Raw genomic sequence first — 25,007 nt, 5'->3', positions numbered from 1 at the left:
TCAGTTCTTTCTTTCACTTCTTACCTGTGTTCAAACTCATGTTTTCAGGTTTTTGTGGCAAACACATTTGATTTCTGAGTCACCTCAAACCTGCCTTCATTTAAGATAGGTCAAACAAGCTCTTTCTTTAAAAAAGTTATAGTTAAACTATGACTTGGTTAAGTATACTAAACCAATATCCTCAGAATATTTCATCCAACTGATATGAAATACACAGTCTCAGCAGGCTGTGGACCAGGGATGAAATTCAGTTGCACTTGTAGATTCATTTGTCCTGTGACTTATACTGGAGTTAAACTCATGTTGGAATAGCATTTTGTGTTTGCCAGAGCTGTCTTCACATTAATAGAGTCCCTTTTATGTGCACCGGGGCTTTGGCTAGGTAGTCTTCTCCTTGCAGTTTCTTTGTAAATTCTCCTACTTTGCCAATATTCCTCAGACTGGATTCCCCTGAAGTATATTAATCCCCTCATTGAAGGGACAATACACGTGATCATCAGATTCCCTATTGTAGCTTCACTGTTTTCATATTCTATCACAGTGAATGACAAGTAAGTGGAGTTAGAGGTCGAGCCACTTGTTACTATCAGGCACAGAGCTCTCAAACTCCAAGATTATTCTCATAGATGAAGTCCATTTTGATCACCAGGATTAGAGCTGCCCTTCCATTTACAATTCACTTCCTGAGCTGAAATTCCAGCTGCATTCTTGTATGTGTGTGTGTGTGTGTGTGTGTGTGTGTGTGTGTGTGTGTGTGTGTGTGCCTATTCTACAGCTTTCACCCTATGATTTACAATAGTCAAGTTGGACATTCCAGGTTAGTGATTATTCTCCATTCTCAGGCCCCCAGCACAACTTAGTTTGAAACAATAGGTTCCATCTCAAGATATTACTAATGGAATTTCTCTCCAGTGCCAACCATTTGCTAAAGACATCACTATCTCACAAAACCTTACAAATGAGTTTGAGGCTTATGGGATGTGATTTCTCTAAGGCTAAAACTACATGTCTCTTTTCACCAAGGACTGCCTCTGTTACCTTCTGGGTAAGGATTCATTTCCTGTCCTTCCACACAAATAGAGATGTGTAGTGTATAGTTTCTACTACCCTGGTTTAAGCTGCACAAAGACCATGCTGCCAGACACAAACTGCCCTTGTTCCTTTGGATCTTCAGATGAAAGACTCGCATTCACATAGCTCATTTTTAACTTGACTTATGGCCCAGTGTCTAGGGTCTTCTAAGCCTCCTGTGGCTAGTGTGCCCTTCCCTTTAATCTTTGCTAAACTCTCTAAATCTGTCCTCAACTTAATTACCCAGTTACTATCTCTTATCTTAGCACCCTAAATCTGCCCTCAGCTTAGTTGTGTTTCTAATCTCCTGTCCAATCAAGGGAAGAATACCCCAGGCCCAATCAAGGGAAGCAACAATGGCCAATGCACCTGATATCTCACATGACTGATGGCTCTTACTCACTCCAAAGCATAATAAATTTTATTTCTTCCTCCTGCATCTCCTAGGACCACTATAGGGAGCCTGAAAGTCCTGCCTTTCTTGCCCAACCATTAGCCACTGGTATCTTTATTGATTGATCAAGAACCAGTAGGGAACAGAACCATCAGTGTTCAAATGACAGTTCCCAATCAAAGCATCAGAACTATCCCCTACAGAAATGTCCTGTGTTTGGCTTATTTCTACTGATTGTATTTCTGTTCTTCTTTCCTTGCCTTTTTTAGATGTTCTGTAGTGATCTTTGAACATTTCCAAAAATATTTCTTTTTCTCTTTGAAATGGAGTCTATTTTTCCTTCTCCCATTCTGTCTCTACACCAAGTAACATAAAGGCAATTTCTAGTCTACCATCTCACCCAAAATTCAAATATTAAGATATGAGTCTTCCACAGATATGCTTGAAGAAGTACAAATCATATGTCTTGTATCAAAAATTATTAAGACAAGAAATTTTCAGATTGACTAATATTTTATTAATAGTTACTTATACCTAAGGTTCTTTGATTTTGGAACTGAAGACTAATGTATTCCTGTTTTAAAATTACATCGAAGCCTGGGTAGTTTTTATACATAACTTATACACATAACTTAATGTAACTTTATAACATTTTCAACACACATAAACCTGGTTCAAGAGATCATGTTTCAAACCTGCCAGTGATACTTTCCTGTTGACAATCAAATGTTTTGATATGCTTTTACTATTAGACATGCTCAGCCTAGATGAAAAGTCATCTGCTGAAAATGGAAAATCTGTGGTTCTCCACTAAGGACTGACAAATTTTAAGTTGTAAAAAATGAAGAAAGTTATTTTTTACCCTTTGGATTGACTATTGACTTAACAAAATTGACTATTTTGTTAAGATATTTAAAGAAGGAAAATATCAGTCCTTTCAAGGTATGGAGCATAATCAAAGGTTTAATGAGAAAGATGGCAAAAAAGTATATATGATGCTGTTCATAGAGCTAAAAGTAGAGTTTATAGCTCCAAGTCCTCACTCTATACTTTTCTTGTTCTACTAACTTACACTAAGTAACTTACCTATAGTAATTTATTTTCTCTGTCCACACTAGTTTCTTATAGCTATCATAATAAATTAGCACAAACTAGTTGGCTTAAGCAACAGAAACTCTTCTCCCTGATTCCAGAGGCAGAAATCTGAACTATAACTTTACTTGAGTTGTTTGTTGTTGGCCATGCTATGAACTATACAACTTCACATTTCCTTCTTTGTTCCATTATTCTCCTTCAGTGTTCACAGCATTTCTTGGCAGTGGTTTGTATCACGCAAATATCTACCTATATGGTCCCATTGGCTTCTTTTCCTTCTTCATATCTCTCATCTCCATTTCCTGTCTGTTTATATTACATGTGATTTTTCCCAAATAGAGTGACACATGCTTTAGTCTCAGCACTCAGGAAGTGGTGGAAGAAACTTCAGGAGTTCAAAGCCACTCTTCAGTGAATAGCACATTTGAAGACAGTTTCAGTTGTGAGAGATTGCCTTGGAGATAGAAAGAAAGAAAGAAAGGAAGGAAGAAAAGAAGGAAGGAAGGAAGGAAAGAAGGAAAAAAGAAAGGAAGAAAGGAAGGAAGAAAAAGAAAAAGAATATCTGTGCTTATTTTAGTATTGAATAATCCTGATTCTTAAATATTTGCTGATGATACATAAGAAAAATTCTTAGTCTCTAAGGATTGGACATATCTTTTTGAGAAATAATTATTAAGTAAATTATAATAAGTATATACTATTACCTACATGAATAGTAAAGGCTATATAGTTAAATATTCATATCAGTGGGTTTCATATGCATATATTCTACCAATCAGTTATTAAAAATAGAGAAATAAGACAAAACCATATCTCCACAAAATATGTGTAAATATGTGTAAACAATTTTCTTATTTCCTCAACTACTTACATTTAATTTACACTGTACTAGGTATTATATTAAAATATGAATATGGTTTAAATTTAAATAAACATAGCTATAGTTTATATAAAAATATTATATCATTTTACATTTAAGATATACATATACATATTTGGTATTTGCAGAGAATTCTGAAAAAAAAATTCTACGAAATCTCACAGCTGTAGTGTGTGTAACGGTTATTCAACATCATCTAGTGTGCAATGAAACACTCAGCAAATATGACTGTAGGGTGATGACATCAATGATAATAACACAATATGAAATGTAGAAAAACTGTTTGTATATAAGAAAAATAAAAGCCCTCTGGATTTTGATGTGTAGCAATTTTACAAGGCTAATGTTATTATTCAAAGGACAATGTCTCTACATTGAATGATTATATCTCAGGAGTACAAGCATGTCCTGTGCATGACATTTTTCATTTTTCATTCTCTTCTATTCTTCATTTAAAATTAAAATCATCTCTCCACTTCCGCCTATCCTGAACTCTTTCCAATGTCAAAGCCAAAAATATGATGTAATGAGATTGTCCATTTTTTTCTCTTGTCTACTGCCATATAGGACACAGATCTGATGACCTTCAACATCTCTGTACATCGGTCATGGTGGAGGGAACATGGACCTGGCTGTGTCCGGAGAGTGCTACCACCATCAGCCCATGAAATGATGGATGACTACACATATGTCTCAGTCACAGGCTGTGTGGTTGATTTCCAGTACCTAGAGGTCATTCACAGTGCTGTACAAATACTGCTATCTGTAAGTCACACTTTTGTATCATTGTATTATACTCTTTTTTGTTGGCATCTTGTTTCTTCTATCTGGTATTTAGGGATGGCTTCAGATAAGCATAGAGAAAACACTAACAGCAGCACTTGTGGAGTCATCAGTGATACATAGTAGCTGGTTAGCTCATTTTAGTATGGTTACCACACACAGACATTGCTTTTAGAATCAAGCAGTTACTATGATTTACAACTTGATATTCAACCTATACTACATAGTGAAATACATTATCACCACCTGAAGTGGTCCATAATCCAAAGGACAGTCCAAGGTGTGAGGGTAATGTCGTCTCCAAGTAGTGTCCTTCAGTTATAGAGTAAGTGTGGAAATTCCTATATTGGCAAAATAACCATAATGCACTTCTTTTTTTTTTTTTTTTTTGCTGCAGATAATTGTTCCTTTAAAAAAAAAAAGTCTTCTTCAGAAATGTTTTTACATTTGGTGTCAGGTCATAGTTCCATAAAGAAACAGGAATGAGTTGACTATACTACAAAAAGTATTGTGTACTAGGAATTAAGGTAATTTTCTTTCATGGGACTACTACTTATATTCTGACCATTGTGAGGAGTGGAATTAATTAAAATATGTAATATCCAGAACTACATAGAGTGGTTTATATTATTTTTGAGACAGTCTTACTATGTTTTTCTTCCTAACTTGGAACTCTGGATGTTAAATCAGGCTGGTTTGAACTCAAAGACCTGTCTGCCTCTGCTTTCCAAGTACTAAGATTAAGGTGCTCAGCTAAATAACAGTGTGTGGTTAAAACCTATTAGGTATCACATACCATCATTTCTACATGATTTTATCAATCTTTAATTTTTCCTTCTGGTCCTTCTTTAATCTTTTTTCAGTCTGGTTTAAAATATCAAAGAACAGTGGAGTGTAGTGGTGCATGCCTTTAATCCAATCACTCCGAAGGTAAAATCAGGGGAAGCTTTGTCAGTTGAAGGTCAGCCTAGTCTACAAAATGAATTCCAGGACAGCCAGGCCTCTTATACAGAAAGAAAATCCTGTCTTAATAAAACAATAAATAGATAAATGGATGGATGGATGGATAAATGGATAGAATGATAGATTGGTAGGTGGATAGTTGGATGTATGTATGGATGAATGAATAGAAGATAGATAGATGATAGATAGATAGATAGATAGATAGATAGATAGATAGATAGATAGATAGTTAGATAGATGGATGGATGATGGATGGATAGACAGACAGACAGACAGACAGACAGATACATAGATACATAGAATTAATCATTTGCCACATTCAAAGCTTGCTTATTAATTTTTAAATAAAAAAAAACTATAGACACATGCAGAAAAATAAACCTCACATAAAATGTTCAAAATAAATTATTTAACCATATGTTTTTGAAAATGATAGCGTGATTTTCAAGGCTTTGCCATGCGGCAGAATATATGAACCAAAAAACCAATTTTCCAAGAAATTGGCAAATAATGTAACTTGAACCTAAATGCAGAGCAAGGTGAGAATATTTCATAAATGTTGGGCTGCCTCGTAAAAGTATGCCCAAGGGAAAGTCTAAATAAATCATATAGTTTGCCACCTAAATGTACTTGTCACTTGTAAATGAATTTCTTAATTTATTTTAGTGACTAGTCAAAGCTGCCAGTATAAATTCATAGCTCTGACTGTATTATGCAGTCCTTAGGAATTAAACAGATTAGCCATAGCTCTCCGAAGTTTTTTGTTACACACTTGAAAGGCAAAATATCTAATACTTTTATCTTTTTACACTGAAATTCAATGCTCTCTGATTTATTTCACAACTATATCTTATAGTAGCCCATCCCAATCAACAGAGACTACTTGAAAACATTTAGTTAATTCCTAATTCCTACAGCACACTAATAAATCAGTCATCTACAAAATATTCCTCAGTCCTTATACTTTTCTTCCTACTGGTATCTATTTATGGATAAGATTTAACTAGATACAGTGAAATATCAACAATTAAAATTTTACATTAGATATTAGCAACCTCAGCATGTTTTTTTTTTTTCTTTTCTCTCATGTACTCTTTTCTTTGAAGTAAGAGTGCAAAATCGAAAGAGTGCAAGGCTAAGCAAAAGTTTATCTTGCTCTCAACCAACACGGCTATATTAAATTGTGAGCGACATGGGTGATCAAGATAACAAATTAGAATCTGTGGCTGTGATCCAGCTGTGAGATGATCTGTGCTCCTCACAGGCCTGACTATTCAGTTTTGATTCACATGTTCATTTCTCACCTGCAAGATGACCACCCATGTCAAAATAGTCCTATAGAGCTAGTTCTGCCCCACCTGTAACCCAGGACCCTCTGCTATGAAGATAATTATGAAGCACTAATATAATTACTCTGTTCCTTCTTTCAGGAACATGGGAAAGAATCTAAAACTCACTATATCAATCTCTAGTTGGAACTAATGATACACATAGTGTCTTGAGTATTCAAGGTCAAAATATTTTCTCTACTTAGGTCTCACTGATCCCGAGTCTTACAATTTCCAATATTAGATGTGGTCTTCATGGTTGGATCTGGTTCAGAAAGCTCTGGGAATCAATTTTTACATCATCCCTGTGTCCTTTGACTTATATTTCTCTTGCCACGTCTTCATCAGTCACTGTTCTCCACCACACAGATAAGAACTCAGCCTAAATTTAGACTTAACTACATAAAGGTGTCAAATAACCAAAGGCTGTTGGAAATAGCCTCCCCTGTCTCAGAATCAATTTCACAACAACTGTCACAGATGGCACTAAAGCAAATTCAGTACTATATACTCATAGAGTACAAAGGAAGGAGAAAAGTAAGTGGAGACTTAGTTTTTTAATTAATATTTTTACTGGTTGTATGCCACCAAAAAGTTAGTAAACACGGTTAAAATTTGACCTACCTCCCTTTCCTTCCCCTCCCATTTGCTTGGCATTATACTAAGTGTATCACAATGGTTTTCAAGTATTAACTCAGTCTTCCAAATGCCTACTAGATAAATGTTTTTATAGTCATTTTACATACAAAAGAATGAGACAAAGAAGGTTCGGGGATTCACCTTCATTGCATACCTTGTGAGTTAATATGAACCTCAAACCCAGATAGACAGACTCCAGACTTCATGCTTTTGCCCAAATCACTGAGCATCCTTATGGCAAAGGACAGCACTCTCTTTCTCAGAAGCCCATTATTGAGTTTTAAATACACAGAGATTGTCTATCTCCTACTGGGTTCCTGAGTTTACTTGGCAGCTCCTTAATATGAATACAACAGGAAAAGAACATGTGTGTGTGTGTGTGTGTGTGTGTGTGTGTGTGTGTGTGTGTGTGTGTGTGTGTGTCTGTGTTTGTGTGTGTGTTTGATATTTGAAGGGAGGAGGTGAGAAGATGGCTCAACCACTCAAGTGCCTGCCACACAACTTTGAGGTCCTGAATTTCAATCTTCAGGATCCATGTAAAAGCTCAGAGTGGTCATGCATAGAAAGAAGACAGCAAATCACAGGGGCTCTCTGACTATCTGCTCTATACACTGGGCTTAGTAAGACACCCAACATCCAAAGACAAGTTGGAAAGCAATTGAGGAAGACAAATAGCTTCAGCCACTGACCTCCCCATAGCCACTTGTATGTGTGGACATGTACATACTATATTATACATTTGCCCAAGTACATCCACCCTATTTGCATGCCCATGTGCATATATAAACCACATACACAGATATTATATACATATGCGTATGTACACATGCAAACTACATGTACAGACATTATACATGTATATAAATCTATGAACAACCAGTTGCCACATATGTGTATGCATACTCCATACATAGGCATCAAACCTATGTACATTTACGGAATGATTTTTGCACTTTGCAGTAAATGTTTTAAAATATTTTTCCAACCCTCTAGGATATAGAACGTCTTTCAATCATTTTTAACCTTTTTTTCTCAAAGTGGAGGGTCTCAAAGTCAAAAATGCTAAATCTAGCAAACACTATTATTTTAGTTTAAGGGTTTTTTCTTCTAGCTGGGGCTTCAACATAGTCAGTTAAGAAATTTATAGCCATCTCTTACCCCTCCTAGGAATTGTTCTTTTCCCCCAGAAAATTTTCTTTATATAAAATGAATGACTTTTTTCTATACCACATATTTAGCCATTGCTGAAGGCTACACGGATCTAGTACATGCATAAGTCATTACTTCCCCCTCACACACCATCTTTGTACACTGTAACTCATCTTTGTCTAAACACTCAAAGCAGTTAAAGATTCACTCACCCAATGAATAGCATATCACTATAGCAAACTACTGGGAGATATGTATGCTTAGGAAGGAAACTATAGTTGATCAATAAAGCTGTTTGTGCTTGTTGTCTGAATATTCATCTTGGTCAATCAATCTAGATTTTTATGTGTACAGTAAGTACCTTGTGCTTTTATTCATACTCAGTTCATATCACTGACATAGGTACTTCAGCTGCTTTTAGAAAACTCACCAATATGTGTAGCTATTGTCAATTGACTTCATACTCATCAACTCCTAAAGAAGCCCCTCTACTCACAGCCTATTCTGTTTCCCCAAAGCATTACATACTTTCCTGGTTGCCATGACAATAGGCCTAGGTAAAGCAACTTAAGAAAATGTTTATTTCAGTTGTAAATGTTATTCAGTTCATCATAATGGCAAGACATGCACAGATTAAGGGGCATAAGGCAGCTGGTCAGGTATGTATGCAGCCAAGATATATAGAGAGAATACAAGTGCTCAGGTTACTTTGCCTTTCTTTTGAGTCTTGGACCCAAGCCCTAACAACCAAGCTATCCATGTTCAGAATGGGATTTTCCTCTTGAGTTATACCTTCCTGAAAATTTCCTCATGTATACAGCTTAAGGAATGTTCCATTAATCGTTCTGAATCCTTTCAAGTTCACAATGAGGATTATCAATCACACTTTCTAACTCTAGACAATCACTTACTTACTTTTTCCATCATCACAGTACTTATATTAGACATTTTTATAATTTGAAATCATAGCTAATTGCCTTGAACTTGCCTTCTTTCAATTAAAACTATTTTCAAAGTTTGTGACCTCATTTCCTTTTATGACTGAATAATATTCTATCATATGCTAGACTTTAATTCATATGCCTATAGACATACACAATATTGGGTCAAATATTCAAAATTATAATTAATATTTATATGGTATTTACATTTCTACTGATAAAACTTCCTGGGTAATTTCAGCAATCAATCTTGTACCTGTCTTTATAACATCTAGAAACATCTGATTTATATGTAGCAATTTTTTGTTTTAATAAAGCTACTCAGTTTTGTGTAAATATATCACTAATATTATCCAGCATTGTATACAACATCTATGGTTTTAATAATTTAAAGCATGTGAGTACTAAAGATCATATTCATTTTGTATTATATTCATAAGATGTACAATGAGATGTTTATTCTGCAAGCTAATCAGTTAGAAAAGCCAACAAAGCTATCATTCCATTTCCAAGCAATGAAATTCATTTTTCTAAACACTTGACATCTATGACTATTCCAGACATGTTTGTGAGTTTTTATAAATTATTACTGCCCTACCATTTAAAAATAATTTTTAGAAATGGCTACATGCAAAACTGAGTTATGATATTCAGTGGACTTAAATACAGTTTCATCAGAGAAATTCAAAGATTAATTAGAAACCATATCTGACACAAAATCCATTATCGTAGAAAATCTAAAAATCTTCTTAATAATTAATCAAGACAACATTGTGCCTATGGGTTTTTAGTGGTATTAGAGGCAAGAAATTTAATTTTATTGACATTTTACTTAGAATAATCATATGTTATTCAGATGTTGGCAGACTTTCATCTGAATCTCTTCATGAGAATAACTATTAGGTTGAGAAATAGCTATTTATAATAATGCAATTATTTCCAAAACATTTACTTTTAAACAAAATTTTGTATGAATTTAATGAAGAAATATTTACCATTTTATACCTTGTCTTCTTTCTAAATGAATAGTTTTATTCATTCAAAAACAATAGTAGCTCTACTTTCTACAAAATATTATGATGAGAGCTTGTTTCAAGGAGTTAGAAATAAATTATCTGGAATTTGGTATTGTTCTTGCGAAAGTATGTTTTGATCTATTGTAGATCATTAAAGCAGAAAACTGCATAAAGGCAGATGTGAAATGAATATTAATTTCTAAGGTTATAACTTTAATTGATTTCATTATTAGATAGAAAAAATTCCTTCATGCCATATAGGAGAAAGAAACATTCAGAGATGCTGTAATCTTTTTATCTAAAATTTTTCTTAGATAAGAATAAATTTTAAAAATAAATTTCTACATAGAAAAGACACTATAGGGAAAGATATACAAAGATAAAATCAGGATAAAAGTGAGCAAGGAGTAGTTGCCATAAGGAGAATTTGAATACCGAGCTAATGATGGGTTGTGTCACATACTGTCCACATTAAGGAGATTTACTCTCAAGAAAGACTATTAAAGCATCCAAGACATCCTGCTGTGGAAATAAAGTAGTCACCTAAAAATAAAGCAGGGTGAGGAACTCTTCCAGCTTAGAGGAGACAGAAACCACAGGCAGGGAAATGAAACTGTGATCCTAGACTGAAGACAGACCAGATTGAGACCTTTATTCAAATTTGTATCAGAACCAGTAAGTCTGCTATGAAACAGCCTCTCCTAGAAATGAGTGCATAAACAGGACTAGAACAATGGCACTATAAATGGAAATAGAAACATGGAAGGGAAAATTTTCATGGGGTCCTCCCAAGGAAAAGAACTTCAAGCTACTAATGCCTGCTAGGAGTTAAAGAATTAACCACTCCTCTCCCAGGGATGAGTCCTCCTCTTGATTATTCAATACAAAGTGCTCAGCACAGAAACGTTATGTAGCCAAACAAAAAAAAAATGTACTCAAAAGATTGTATTTACATATTTGTGCATATATATACATAAATATGTTTGTATATCACAATAATCAAATAAAAAGAGACCATCATTTGAGGGTAGGGAGAAGCCATGTATAGAGCTGAAAGAAGGAACAGGAAATGGGACAATGATACATTTCTATTTAATTAAAATGTATAAAAAATTAAGATAGATTAAATAATATTAAAAAGAAAAATTTAACATTTCTGTGGATTGAAGGACAGAATTATGCCAGTGATAATTTTCTGGTTCTTTTTATTATACTGTAGTTGTCTATAGAATCAGGTTTATAATTATATAGGGAATCTTTGTACTATGTTTTCCAAATTGTTAAAACTCAGAATGTATTGCAAAGGGAAAATTAGAGAATATTGATAAATTTTTATTTATTTTATCTTATGTAGATATATATCTTCTAGGCATGTAAGTACAACACATGCATGGAGTGCCCATGCAGGGTAGAAGCCTGTGTTGAATCCCGTAAAGCTTGAGTCTCTGAAGGTTGTGAGCTGTCATGACTTTTTGAGCACCAAATTTAGATCCTCTGCAAAATCAGCCAGGGTTCTTAAGCACTAAGCAACCTTTTATCCCTGAGAATTTTTGAAATAATTATAAATCTAAGTTGCTAAATCATTCGCTCAAAGAAATCCCTTGACAAGAAATAAAAATTTTAAGAGAAATCTCAGAAAATATCAATGGAAATAGAAATCCAAGAGAAGATCCTAACCAATGCCAAGACTTGTAAATGAATATACATAAAATGAAGAACAAAGCAGTGTTTGTGAAGGCCACAAAGGACTAATAAGGTGGCATCATGGGTATTAGGAAAGGAGTGAGGTGACAGAGCAAATGCCAATTGTCTGGATGCATTCCACTCTTGCTCCTGGCATCTTTGATACATACACAACATAAAGCTTGCAGTAATGAGCTTATGTCATTCCCCGGACTCCCATCTCTGACTTTTCATAACTCAGAAAAGCAAAGTGGGCAAAACTACCCAAAAGAATTTACAAGATTACAAATGCAAATTTATGAGAATGCAAACCTAATTTCTTCTTCTGTATAAACCTAAAATTAGCATTTTCCTTATTAAGGTTGTTGGAGTTCTCCTTCAGTAGTTGGCAAGATTCTGAAACCTTGCTATTATTGGTAAAGAAATTGTTGCTTATATTCATTCTCTACAACCTGTAAAACATGAAGAGTTAATATAAATATTTTTCAAAATTGTATTCTCTTTACTCAATGGTAATGCACATCCTTAGAATGAATATCACATAGATAAATGAACTGATAAGCTTAGAGCCAGTTAGAGCAACATGCTTTTTTTCTGAAATTTTAATTTTTCCTTCAGTGTTCATTTTTGTGAAAACATACTCAATATAAAGGCTTACAAGATGAATTACATAAAATTATTGAGGAATGAGTTGAGAGGTCCAAACACAAAATGTATTAAGTATTGAAGTGTTAAATTTTATTCCATATTTTTACTTTACATAAACAGAGACCAACTGTTAATTTTCCTACTGGGACTGTCAGAAATTCTTAACAATGATGAATAAAGTGCCTCATAGAATTGAGTTTAGGAGACAATTTGGAGTTGAGAGGAAAATCCTGTAGTCAAGACAGAGCCCTTAGGGGTTGGGGATTTAGCTCAGTGGTAGAGCGCTTGCCTAGCAAGCGCGAGGCCCTGGGTTCGGTCCTCAGCTCTGAAAAAAAAAAAAAAAAAAAAAAAAAAAAAAAAAAAAAAAGACAGAGCCCTTAATAGTGTGTACATAATGTAGCTGATAAAACATTTGAACAAAGGCCAAATCAGGAGAACTTGGTCACAATTAGATGAATCAGAATTTTTTTTTAAATTCTCAAACATAATAAGACCTGAATTTACAGGACAAGTATGACTGTTGTAACTTTGCAGAAAGGGGAAATGATCACTGCATATTACTTGAAATTAAACATTGCATTTAGGTTTATGCAATTAAAAACATCACTTAAGAAAGTCATGGTGCATAATGGAAGCAGAATAAGGTAGATCCCTGTGATTTCAAGACCAGCTAATACATATAGTAAGTTCTAAGTCAGCCAGCGCTACATAGTGAGACTCTCTCTCTCTCTCTCTCTCTCTCTCTCTCTCTCTCTCTCTCTCTCTCTCTCTCTCTCTCTCTCTCTCTCTCTGGAAGGAAAAAAGAAGAAGAAAAAGAAGAGTGATGTATAGAGGCACAGAGACATAGAGACAATGTGAGACTGGGTCTGGGGAGAGAAAACATGAATAATCATATAATAAAATTAATGCAAGTGCTTAATTGTAAAGACCTAAATGCAGAGATCTGGACATGTGCTAGAAAGCAATGACACCCATGAAGCAACCACGTGGAACAGGGGTAGATGGCTCCTGTATAAAGTGAAATGTTATACCTACTACAACTTTTTCTTTGCTGTCATTTTTAATTCAAAGATGCCTTAGCATTAAAATCATGTTTCCTCACTTCCTAATGCTGTTATACAAAACTGAGGTGTTACCTGCAGAGGTACTAAGGTACCTTAAAGGAACTTGAGCTGCACTATGGAAGATGACTTCTTAGGTGGGTAGTGGTGAGCAGAGAACACCTTACTTTACCTATTCAGCTCCCGTTACCCTGTAATGGGGCTGTCTAGGTGGTTCTGAACATCCAACATAATTTAGGATTCTGTTGCCTTATCCCCCCTTGATGTATGTCTCTATCTCACTACTAGACTTCTGTAAGGGTATGCTGTTCAGACTGTCAAAAAAACACATAGCTGGGACGTAATCAAACCTATAGAGCAGGTTTTATGATGAGCTGTAGGTGATTTGTTAGTAAATGTTTGTACATGTAAGGGAATTTCTACTGAAATTTGTTTGATTTATACTAAGGTTGTAGTTAAGAAAAATACTGATCCTCAACTTCCTCCAAACAACTAGGCTCAACAAAGACTGCTCGGGTTATTAAAGTGGCTTAATCAATTCTCATCCGAGTAACTCAGAATAACTCTGGTAACTTCTTTTACGATTTTACTATTCTAGTTGAGACATGAATGAACTCATTTAATTTGTGATGTTAAGGACATTCCAGAATAAACAAGAATTCATAGCCATGGCTAGGTGTTGGACAAAAATGAAAAGAATAATCGAAAATGAAACCAGAGCAGCAGGTATGAAGAAGTGACAGGGCCTGCACGTTACAATACAACCATGTCATCTGAGCCCTGAGGAGGCTAAGCCGGAACTGTGTATTCCATATGGAGGACTGGGTGCATATGGTGACCCTGATTCAGAAAGCCGAAATTACTAGAGGAGGAAGGGGAGGAGATAGAGGTAGGAGAAAGAAATAGAGCAACAAAACTTAACCCAGACCCTTCAAAGCAAGTGGCATGATCTGTGTGTATAAAAGTGACTGGGGGGGGAAGATGATTTGAAAAATGCTCAGAAATGGATTGAAAAAGAAAAAGTAGAAAAAAACAAATACTGTGAAAGAGAGAAAATTATAGCTTTAACTTGGAGGTAGTTGTATAAGTAGAAACATCTAGTCCTTATAGAAAGAGAGGAAATGAGGCACCAAGAAAGGGAGCTATGAGGAAGCGACTCAGGTTTGGGTTTGAGTGATGGGATAGAAGGTGCTGGTGGCTGCCGAGATGAGATGGGATGTTTGTGTAGTTTCTCTTCATAATAAAAATAATGAAAAATACAAGTAGTTTCTAAAAGTGGTTTGGGATGATAAACAACATTGCAACAAATATAAAAATGCCCGAATTCAGCCTAAATTTAAAGGAGTATCTTCTAGTAGAAAGCATATTTTCTCACATGTGTAATCCCACCGCTGCAAGGGATCAAAACCAATTGTCATTTCATAATGACTTAAAGCATTCTAGTGCAGCATCAGTCACTCAAAACTGACCAAAAGCAAAGTCATCAGTAAGAAACTGATTAGTATATATAGCCTCTATTGAAAATTGATTATATAAGACTCAAGAAAATGTTTACAATAAAAAATTATTTTTTGTTGGAAAGATAAACAGTATGTTCTATAGAGAATGAAAACTGAATAAATTACAATATTGAAATATACAACAGCTTTTCATTAATGAACTAACCTAATCCAAATAAACAGGGAGATGTGATATAATATTTTGCTCTAGAGGGCTTTCAAGCCAATAATTATAAGAATAAAAATCATCATCCTCATTTACTGAATGCATTCTATGCCTGGCATCTTCCTTTAATGTGCTATCTGGCACACCCTTCAGATCACATAAAGCAGACTTTATCACCTCCAAGGTATGTATTTATGACTAAGCTAGGACAAATATATGGCCAGTAGCAGTAGTTGGGAAGGGACATCCCACCTGGTTCTGTCATCTCTATGACTATACCCATTGATGAGCCTTTGTTAACATATGCAATAAAAACTAATTTACATTAGTGTGTTAACACTAGTGCACGTTTTTGAAAAGACAGTAAGTTATAAAGAGTCAATTTGTAATTTTTCTCTATTTTGCACCTTCATGTAAGTCAAATCCCCATATGAGATTTCTGTCTCACATATATTATTTTAAAGAAAAAAAATAATGTTTGCAAAACTATTTTCATTGATAAAATCAATCCATACTCTAGTCCTGCTCCTTTTCAAGATGTTCATCCAAACCACGATAACCTTCTTTCATTCAAAGTTTTCTTAGAATATTAAGCTCCTGAATCTAGGACATACTACCAGGACCCAAGAAAGGTCTGCTGGGAAGTAAAAGGTCTGCTTTGACTCTCAAGCCTACTGAGATGTGTCATTGTAAGTGCTGGCTATCCATTGATAACATCTACCCGAGAAGAACATCGATCTGTGAATATGAGGGACACACAGAGACAGGCAGGCAGAGACTATCCCGACATCCCAAAACAATTCTTCCTCTGGCCTTTTCCTCTACCAGAGTCAATAAATGCTCTTTCTTGTTTACACTGGTTTGAGGAACAGTTTCTTTAACTAAGACTACTTTCTTATTGATTTTTAATGCCTCAACAGTCTCTTAATTTATGAGTGCTTATTTTATATGCACTTAGCGCCTTAGGAGTTTTTGGAGGAGGGGTTGTCTTGCTTTGGGGTGTGTGTGTGTGTGTGTGTGTGTGTGTGTGTGTGTGTGTGTGTGTGTGTGTGTGTGTGTTTTCCCACATCTCAAGGACTCCATCACAGCGATCTGTACCATCTGTCCCATCTACGCTGCCCTGGGGCAGATAGAATGAGGCAGAAACAGATCAATCCATGCTGTGGATATATGGAACACATTTTTGAATCAGTGCAAAAGGAAAAGGTAAACTATCTCCTTGATCATTTATCCGTGTTTATTAATTATATATAAGAGGTCACGGGCCTGAGTTCAAAGGCACAACAGGCCCAGTGAACTCAACATGCCGGTCACCAGAAGCTGGGTTTGTCGCAAAACCTATGTGACCCCATGAAGACCATTCGAGAAATCACGTCTCGACCAGGAGTTAAAGATGACTGGAGAATACGGACTCCGGAATAAACATGAGGTGTGGAGGGTCAAATGTACCCTGGCCAAAATCGGTAAAGTGGCTCAAGAGTGTTTGACACTGGATGAGAAGGATCCTCGGCATCTGTAGGGAGGCAACACTGCGGAGACAAGTTGTTCTCATTGCGGTGCTGGATGAGGGCAAGATGAAGCTACATTACATCCTGGGCCTGAAGACTGGGGGTTTCTTGGAGAGACAGATGCAGGTTCTGCAAGCAGATGGTAAACATACCGTTCTTCATTGCTTGTCTGGACTCTGCCAGAAGCACATTGACTTTCCCCTCTTAGCCATCCAGGCCGAGTGAAGAGGAAGAATGCCAAGAAAGGCCAGACTGGTGCTGAAGCTGGTGATAATGAGGAAGAGGATTAATTAATACCTCGCTGCATTGGAGGACTGTCTAGTTTATCAGTTGACAAAGCAGAATTGATACTTGGTAAAAAAAAAAAAAGATTATATATAAGAATAAAAGTAATATGTATATGCTGGCTTTAAATAGAATCTTTTTAAAATAAGTCTCACATGCTCATTTTAACTCATAATGTTGTTATAAGGTAATCTACAATCATATATGCAATCCATATCATATTTCTTTTGGGCGATGCTGATCTAGGATATTGCTGATGTATGTTGATTCGATCTTTGATTAAACACACACTCATTCTCTCACTAGTCAGAACTATCTATTACTCATTCCTATAAGCATAAGAATGATTTTTGTCAGTTTGATCTGCAATGAATTGCTCTGGAATGTTCCATGTCCACACAAGTTTTGCCTCCTGTGTGTAACAGAGAACCAACTCCTCATTCATATCTAGGTTATCTGACTTGTTACAGGAGAGTTAGCATCCAGTACTGCACAGATAAGGCAGTACTGTTGGAGAGAGGGGAAGTTCTCTCTACTCCAGAATACTATGTCCTGGGGAGAACACCATGTTAAGGACATGTAGCACAGATATTATGTTTTATTTTAAGTCATTTCATGGGAATTGGCATTGACCTTAGGTTGAATAAAAGATGGGTGTTAAAAGGTTTTGGCAGGTCTGAGCCTATTTTGAACACACAGGGCCTACATCAACATTATCTGAAGAAAGGGACAGACTGTGGTAGCAATAGTTAGCAATAAGAGATTGTTTCCTTATAATGCATATCCTCAACAAGACATCAAAAGCATTAATTTATTTTTTATTTTTTTTTTCTTGTTTTGTGAATATATGTATATTTTTTTGCTTTCTTTATTTCTTGGACTTCATACAGTCTGTGAGTTGTTTCTGGGGGAGTGCAAGCCTCTGGGGTTAGCATCCCACTATCAGTGACTGCATATTATGTCTGTTCTTTTGTGACTGGGTTATCTCACTCAGGATGATCTTCTCTAAATTTATTTTTTAATTTACAAATTTATACAAATAAATAGAATAGAGTAAATTAGTTTTTTTCTGTGTTATTAATATTTAAGGATTCTGGTGCTTAGTACCTTCTCTTATGATTAAGTAGAATTCAAGTCTCTGGCAAGAAATAGAAACAAACTACAATACAAACAGTTGGATATATGACAAATTTACATATCCAAGAGATTTTCATTGCAATATGTGGGTACCTACACAAACGAAGACTTTTAATTTAGACTCCTTTCATATCAGGAGATTAAAAAAATGTTCTGAATGAATGCATTAAACCAAAATCTACTATTGTATTTTTATTTCTTCTTGTTTCAACTTCAAGCACATGACTAATCACTAAAATATACATTTTAGTACATAGACAACATTTTTCCTAGCTAGAGAAGACATACCAAGCAAATTTCTTTAGTGAAAAACTTAAATAAAAGAAGTTCTAAAGTTCAGTCCAGGTTCTAATTTAAACATATGGGATCTGTGTTTCCAATTCTTCAGACATGCAATTTAAGATGTAATAAACTGTACACTGATGAGTTTATTTAAAATATAAACAGATGCTAAGACACTCAAACCCAATTATCTTATTTCAGTTATAATTAGCAGTCACAGATAAAAGTTCTAGCCACACAATGCCAAATTATACAGTCAATTCTGTTTATTCAACTCGGGTAATTTAACTACAAAAAAAGAAGTCCAATTAATTGATGGGTTTTTTTTTCTCTCTCTCTCTCTAAAACAGTGATCAGATGGTTAAAGAAATTGTCTAAAGCCAGGACTTCATCTCTTCTCAGCACTACTTCAGAAGCCATTTTTCTCCTTCCTTCCATTCACAGCACAATAACTCTCTTATTTCCACGTGCCTCCCTCTAAGCACCAGAATTCTCTCAAGCCAGAAGCTTTAGAATCCTGTCCTCACTAAGCAATCCTGGACAATGAAGACTTAGGCAATTCCTCTAAATAGCTAACAGATTAAGCCAAATTTTGAAAACTTTTCTAAGCATAACAGTAAGTCCTTAACCATAGACTAGCTAGAGTGCAGTCCCTAGTGAATTCTCCATATTGTAGTTTTTATTTTATTTTATTTATTATTTCGTTTATTTACATTCTATAAGTTGCCCCACTCCCAGAGTTCACCATTTGGGACCCCTGCCTTCCTCTGCCTAAAGAAGGTACCACCTGCCTCTCAGAGGATGTTCCCCCAGTATCCAACCATACACCCAAACAAGGTAGTCCTCTTCTACCCATGTACCCAAGGATGGACCAGCCCATGCATGCTCATTGGATGGTGGCTTAGTCTCTGGGAGCTCTGAGGGATACAGGTTAGTTGACACTATTGTTGTTCTATGCAGTTCTAATCCCCTTTAGCTCCTTTAGCCCTTCCATAAACTCCCTAAACATGGGGGTTCCTGACCTCAATCCAATGGTTGGCTGTAAATATCTGCATGAGGACAGCCATGCTGAGCTTCTGTTTGCAAGCACAATATGACATCAGTTAATAGTCTTGGGGTTTAGTGTACATGCATGGGATGGATTCCAAGTTTTGTCAGTCACTGGGTAGCCTGTCTTTCAGTCTCTGCTCCATTTTGGTGCCAGTATTTCCTTTAGACAGGAACGATTCTGGGTCAAATATTTTGAAGATGTTTGGGTGGTCCCCTGCCTCAACTGAAGGTCATGTTTACCTGTCTACTAGAGATGCCTTCTTCAGCTTCCACCTCCCCACTATCGAGCATTTTGGCTAATGTCATCACCACTGCGTCCTGGTAGCCTATCCAGATGTTTTAGAGGCTCACCCTACTCCCTGACCCACATAGTTGCATACTTTGACTAATTTTCCTGCCCTCTAGGCTTCCCTTCTTTCTCTCCCCATGCTTGATGCTACCCCCTTCTCCACTACCCCTTCTCTCTCCCACCCAAATTCCTCCCTCTGACTTCAATGATAATTTTGTTTCCCATCTAAGTGGGGTTGAGTTATTCACACTTGAGCCTTCTTTCTTGTTAAGCTGTGAGTTGTATCATTTGTCTTCTGAATTTAATGTAGCCTTCAATAATTTATCTTTTCTAATATCAATGTCCTTACAAAGTCCAGCTCCTCCCCATTAGAAGGAAGGCATCTGAAACTTGGTTTTAACCAAGTGAGAAAGATGGTAAATGTCCATCCAATCATATATTAATTTATAGAGCAAAATGCTGTGCTGTTCCAGTTTATATAAAACTGGGGGCTTATAAATCTGCAATGGCAAATCAAAAAGATTCAAATTCTCCAAGCATCACTGCTAGCTCGTGACTGCACGCCAATGCAAGAAAGGCCTAAAACCACAGAACAAAAAAAGGGTATATTTTACTACATTTTTAATGACTCCACAACTCATACCAATGACCATCTGAAGAGAGCACAGTTATTAATGCTAAGTATATCGTGGTGAATTCGGATGCACAGATAAAGTCCTAGGTTCCTACCCATTATGCAATTATTTTTATTTAAGCTCAAATATTGTATGTAGCAGAAAAAAATCAGGTCAGCGACCATAAATATGCTCAAAATTAAAGGAAATTTTGTTTAGATAATAGAAAGAAAATATGACAATGTTTCAGTGACAGTACATCTCAACAATATATATGTAGGTGTGTGTGTGTGTACACACAAATTTTAGATATTAGATATCACATATACAAACAAATGGATATTTTAGAATAAAAAATTTTAATAGCTAAAGTGAAAAATCCACAGAGCAGGCTTAATAACTGATATAATGGCAGAAGAAAGAACTATCAAGCAGACAAAAAAATGAATGAATAAATAAATAATGGCAAAGTAAGACATGGACCATGTGAGATACAACAACAAACAAAGCATAAATGTGTGAGATGACTGAGAATGACCAAAACCATTGTGAGAAATAAGTGACCCTCAGCTTACTAAGTGCAATGACGTCCCATGACTCTTAGATCCAAGGAATGTGTAATACGCCACAAACGATGAGGGCAGGAGAGCCAAATCTACACTGTGCTGTGGCCAAATGGGTGAAAGTCAGAGGGCAACATTGACAAGTAACAAAAGAAAACCAAGACACTCAACTCAGGAAATCAAAATAAAATTTACTGATGACTTGCCATCCAAATCAAAGTCATACAAGGTTCATTAAAAAAGAAAAAGAAAAGGGGCAGAAGGCAATTTGTTGTCTTTCGAAGTAGAGTTAAAAACTGAAGATGAAGTAAGGAAATTACAAGATAAGCAAAGTCTGAAAATATCGTTGCTGCTACCACACCTATCATATGGAAAATACTGATGAGAAATTTTAAGCTTCCAGAAAATTGTACCAAATAATAAGTTGAATAAAAAGGAAAAATTTATGAGTTCAGGAGTAGCTATTATGGGTAAATAAAGATTCTATAAATGTTTTTAGTTCTCTTTTCTAAATTCACCTAAAAGATTTAAAATTTTAAATCAAATAATAATTATACCAATGTGTTATTAGGTTTGTAGTACAGACAGGAGTGAGAAGAAAAAAGAAAACACAGCAAATATAGTGCAACTATTCAGAATTAAGTATATGTTAATTTGAGTTATTATATTGTGTTAAATTAAATTGCATACTAGCAGCTATAAAACAATGAAAAAATAAATGTTAAAGGCCACAAAAAATCAACTAAGTAATGTGTGCAGAACAACAAAAATCATAATTAAGTTAGGTGGAACTAGCTAGCACAAGCTAGGTAGCAAACATGGAAGAGCCTGGACTAGATGTAACAGTCTCAAAATAAGAAGAGAGCGTGGAGAAGAAAGAGCAAAAATTAAAATACTGTTCAACAGAAGGTTAAAAAACAAAGAAACAAAAGATTATGAAACATAATAAACAGAAAAAGCAAATTAAAAATGTGTATACTTACACTATAGTAGACAAAATCCAACATTAATAAATCTTTATGGTTAAATTAACATCACAAAACTAAACTTTAAAAAAATAGAGATGTGAGGACATAAACACTATGGGAAAAGAGTAAACAATTCAAAATAAATTATATATATTTCTACTGAAAGTCCTAAATCAACATTTTACACACATTTATTGCTCACTTATGTTTATTGTTATACGATTCACAATAGCTAAAAAGTGGAGCCAACTTAGATATCTATTGGCAGATGAGTGGGTAAAGACTAAGAAACATAAACATGATGACATTTTATTCAAAACTATGACCTTGTTAGAAGAGAAAATGGGACTGCAAATTATGTTAAATGAAACTATCTAGAATTAAAAATATAAATACTACATATTTTCTTTCATATAGAAGGCCTAAGACCTACCTGTTTATACATGTGTGTGTATGTGATTGTTTGTGTGGGCATGTGTGCCTGTGTACATGTGTGTGTTTGCGTAGGCCTACTGCATCTTTCTGATTCTGTGTCTCTGTCCTACTCTTTGTGTGTCTCTCCCTCTCTGTGTGTGTCTATTTGTGTGTTTTCTCTGTCTCTCTTTATCTCTATCTCCCTCTCCCTCTCCTACCTCCCCTTCCTTTCCTCACACCCCCCTGCTGTGTTTGTATGCACTCGCAACCATGTTTATGATGAAAGCAAAAGAGAGACCATTATCAAAGGAGAAGAGATCTTATAGGATAGAAATAGGATATATATGAAAGTAGAATGGGGAGAAGTATGGGAAGAAAGAGGGGGGGAGGAAATAAAACTAGGAAAAAAAGAGCGGAGGTGGGAAAAGCAAATGCAATAAACAGAAGGAGATCTAATAGGAAATGTGAAATGCTATAATAAGATCTGTTAGTTTTATGCTAAGTTCAAAATCTATAGTTAAAAATCACTGATGGATATTTTTAGCAGAAAATTAAAAATACAGTAAGATATCACAAATTTTCACTATAATTTTAAATCAAAATTTCATATGACAATACACTCAAAATATTCCAGGATAATTACATAAAGGAATAATAATAGAAATGCTGTAGGCATCACATCCAACATTTCAAGATGTATTACAGAGCTATAGTAACAAAAACAGGATGGCATTAGTGTTAAACAAACATGGTGATCTATGGAATAGAATTTAACAAGCACAATTTTACCCACCTATGAGTATATTATTTTTAACAAAGAAGCTAAATTACATAGTGAAGAAAAAACAGCATCTTCAATAAATAGTGTTTATCATGCTAGATAACTGCATGTAGAGTAATTAAGATAGATCAAATTCTGTCCCTGTATACAAAATTCAACTCTAAATGGGTCAAGAACCTCAACCTATACTAGGTACTTTGAGTCTGCTGGAAGAAAAATAGAGAATGTGCTTGAATTCCTTGGCACCCAAAGCCTTTCTGAATAAGTGTCTGGCAGGGTATGAATGCTAAAAAGCTTCTGTACATAAAAGGATACCATTGTTCTAATAAAGTGACAACCTAACAAAATGAAAACGATCTTTACCAAATTTTGATCTGATAGATAATATGTTGAGTATATGGAAAAGTCAACCATGTGGACAGCAAAGAAACAAAGAGCTCAAGGAACTGTAAAGATGGGTATAGACATAAACAGAGATCTTAAACATGAAAAAATAGATGGGAAACAAATGTTCAATATCCCAATCAGTGGTGGAAATGCAAATTCAAACTACTGAAAGATTTTATCTAACCCCTCTCAGAATGGCATTCATCAACAGAGCAAATGACAGCAGACACTGGCCAGGAGGTGGATAAAGTGGGGCATATTGCTGGTGGGGGTGCAAACTGGTACCTCCACTTCCAAAGTCAGTGTGGAGATTCCTCAAAAAGGTGAAAACTGAACTACCATGAAGAGCAGCTGTATCAGTCTTGGGTATGGAGTCACATGACTTTGCCACAGAGTCATATTTTTTTGCATATCCAGGGTCATTGCTGCTGAATTCATAATAGTCAGAATTAGAAATAGGCTAGATTTCAATCAGAAATGAATAGATAAAGAAAAACTGTGGTAATTTCACACAATGGAATAGCACTGAGCTGTTAAGAAAAAAATAAATTATGTATTTGCAGTAAAATGGATGGAGCTAGAAACAATCCTCCAGAGTGAATTCAGGGTCTCACTCCACCTTACCAGGAAAACTACTTGCAGTAGATGGCAAATCAGACAGGCACCCAAAATTGGACAATGATAGACTTTAGATCACATAGCAATAAATGGGATGCCCTTACCAAGTCCCTCCACTCAAGATCTGGGGATCTAGGCAGAAAAGGAGGCAGAAAGATTATAAGAATTAGAATAGAGGATTATTCTGAGGCATTTTTGTCTTGCAGACATGACAGGCTGACACACTTGTGAACCCGGGGCTGTGATAGCACACCTAAGACCTGCACAGGAACAAACCTGACAAAAAGCCAGCACTGAGAAAGGGAAAGTGAACACAAATCCCCACACATAATGAAGAAGCTATTTACAGTTGGAACCTGATGTAAACCAGAAATCAGTGTTCTCCAACAGTGGAACACTGAGTTTGTCTACCACACTCCAGAGCATGCCTCATGCTAAGGACTAGCTGTTCAACATAAAGGCGACTCCATGGGTTTTTTTTTTTTTTTTCTCTGCTTTTGCTTTGTTGTAGTATGTTCTTCTGAGTTTGTTTTGTTGCTGTTGCTGTTGTTGTTATTTCTTCATTGGGTACTGCTTGGTCTTTGAGAGTGAGAGAAAACATGAAATTGGTCAGGTATGAAATTTTGAAGTTGGGGAGAATCTGGAAAGAGTTAGGGGAGGGAAATGATATGGTTAAAACATGTTTCTAAATATTTAAATAAAAATATATGCTTGTATGTTTTAATATTTTACTCAAAATAATTGATTGAATAAATAGAGTAATTTAGACATTTTTTGTCCCCGTACACTTTATAT

At 35.5% G+C, this 25,007-nt stretch overlaps 1 protein-coding gene and 1 pseudogene across 2 annotated transcripts in view; both read left to right on the top strand.

The window, feature by feature from the left end:
* Positions 1-25,007, top strand: part of NKAIN3 (sodium/potassium transporting ATPase interacting 3) — a gene marked incomplete at both ends in the record, with an annotated part of 591,633 nt that overhangs the window by 450,257 nt on the left and 116,369 nt on the right. Inside the window, one exon of the mRNA XM_080938561.1 lies at positions 4,008-4,205. Within this exon, the coding sequence (XP_080794687.1) occupies positions 4,008-4,205 (198 nt within the window). The remainder of the gene's footprint in view (positions 1-4,007; positions 4,206-25,007) is intronic.
* Positions 16,620-17,114, top strand: LOC308437640 (small ribosomal subunit protein uS4-like; annotated as a pseudogene). Its single transcript has one exon. The product of its transcript is annotated as a small ribosomal subunit protein uS4-like (transcript).

Source organism: Micromys minutus (genome assembly GCF_963924665.1).
Source record: "Micromys minutus genome assembly, chromosome: 26".
Lineage (NCBI taxonomy): Eukaryota > Metazoa > Chordata > Mammalia > Rodentia > Muridae > Micromys > Micromys minutus.
The sequence above is the reverse complement of the archived record's forward strand: the minus strand, read 5'-3'. Positions and strand labels throughout refer to the sequence as shown.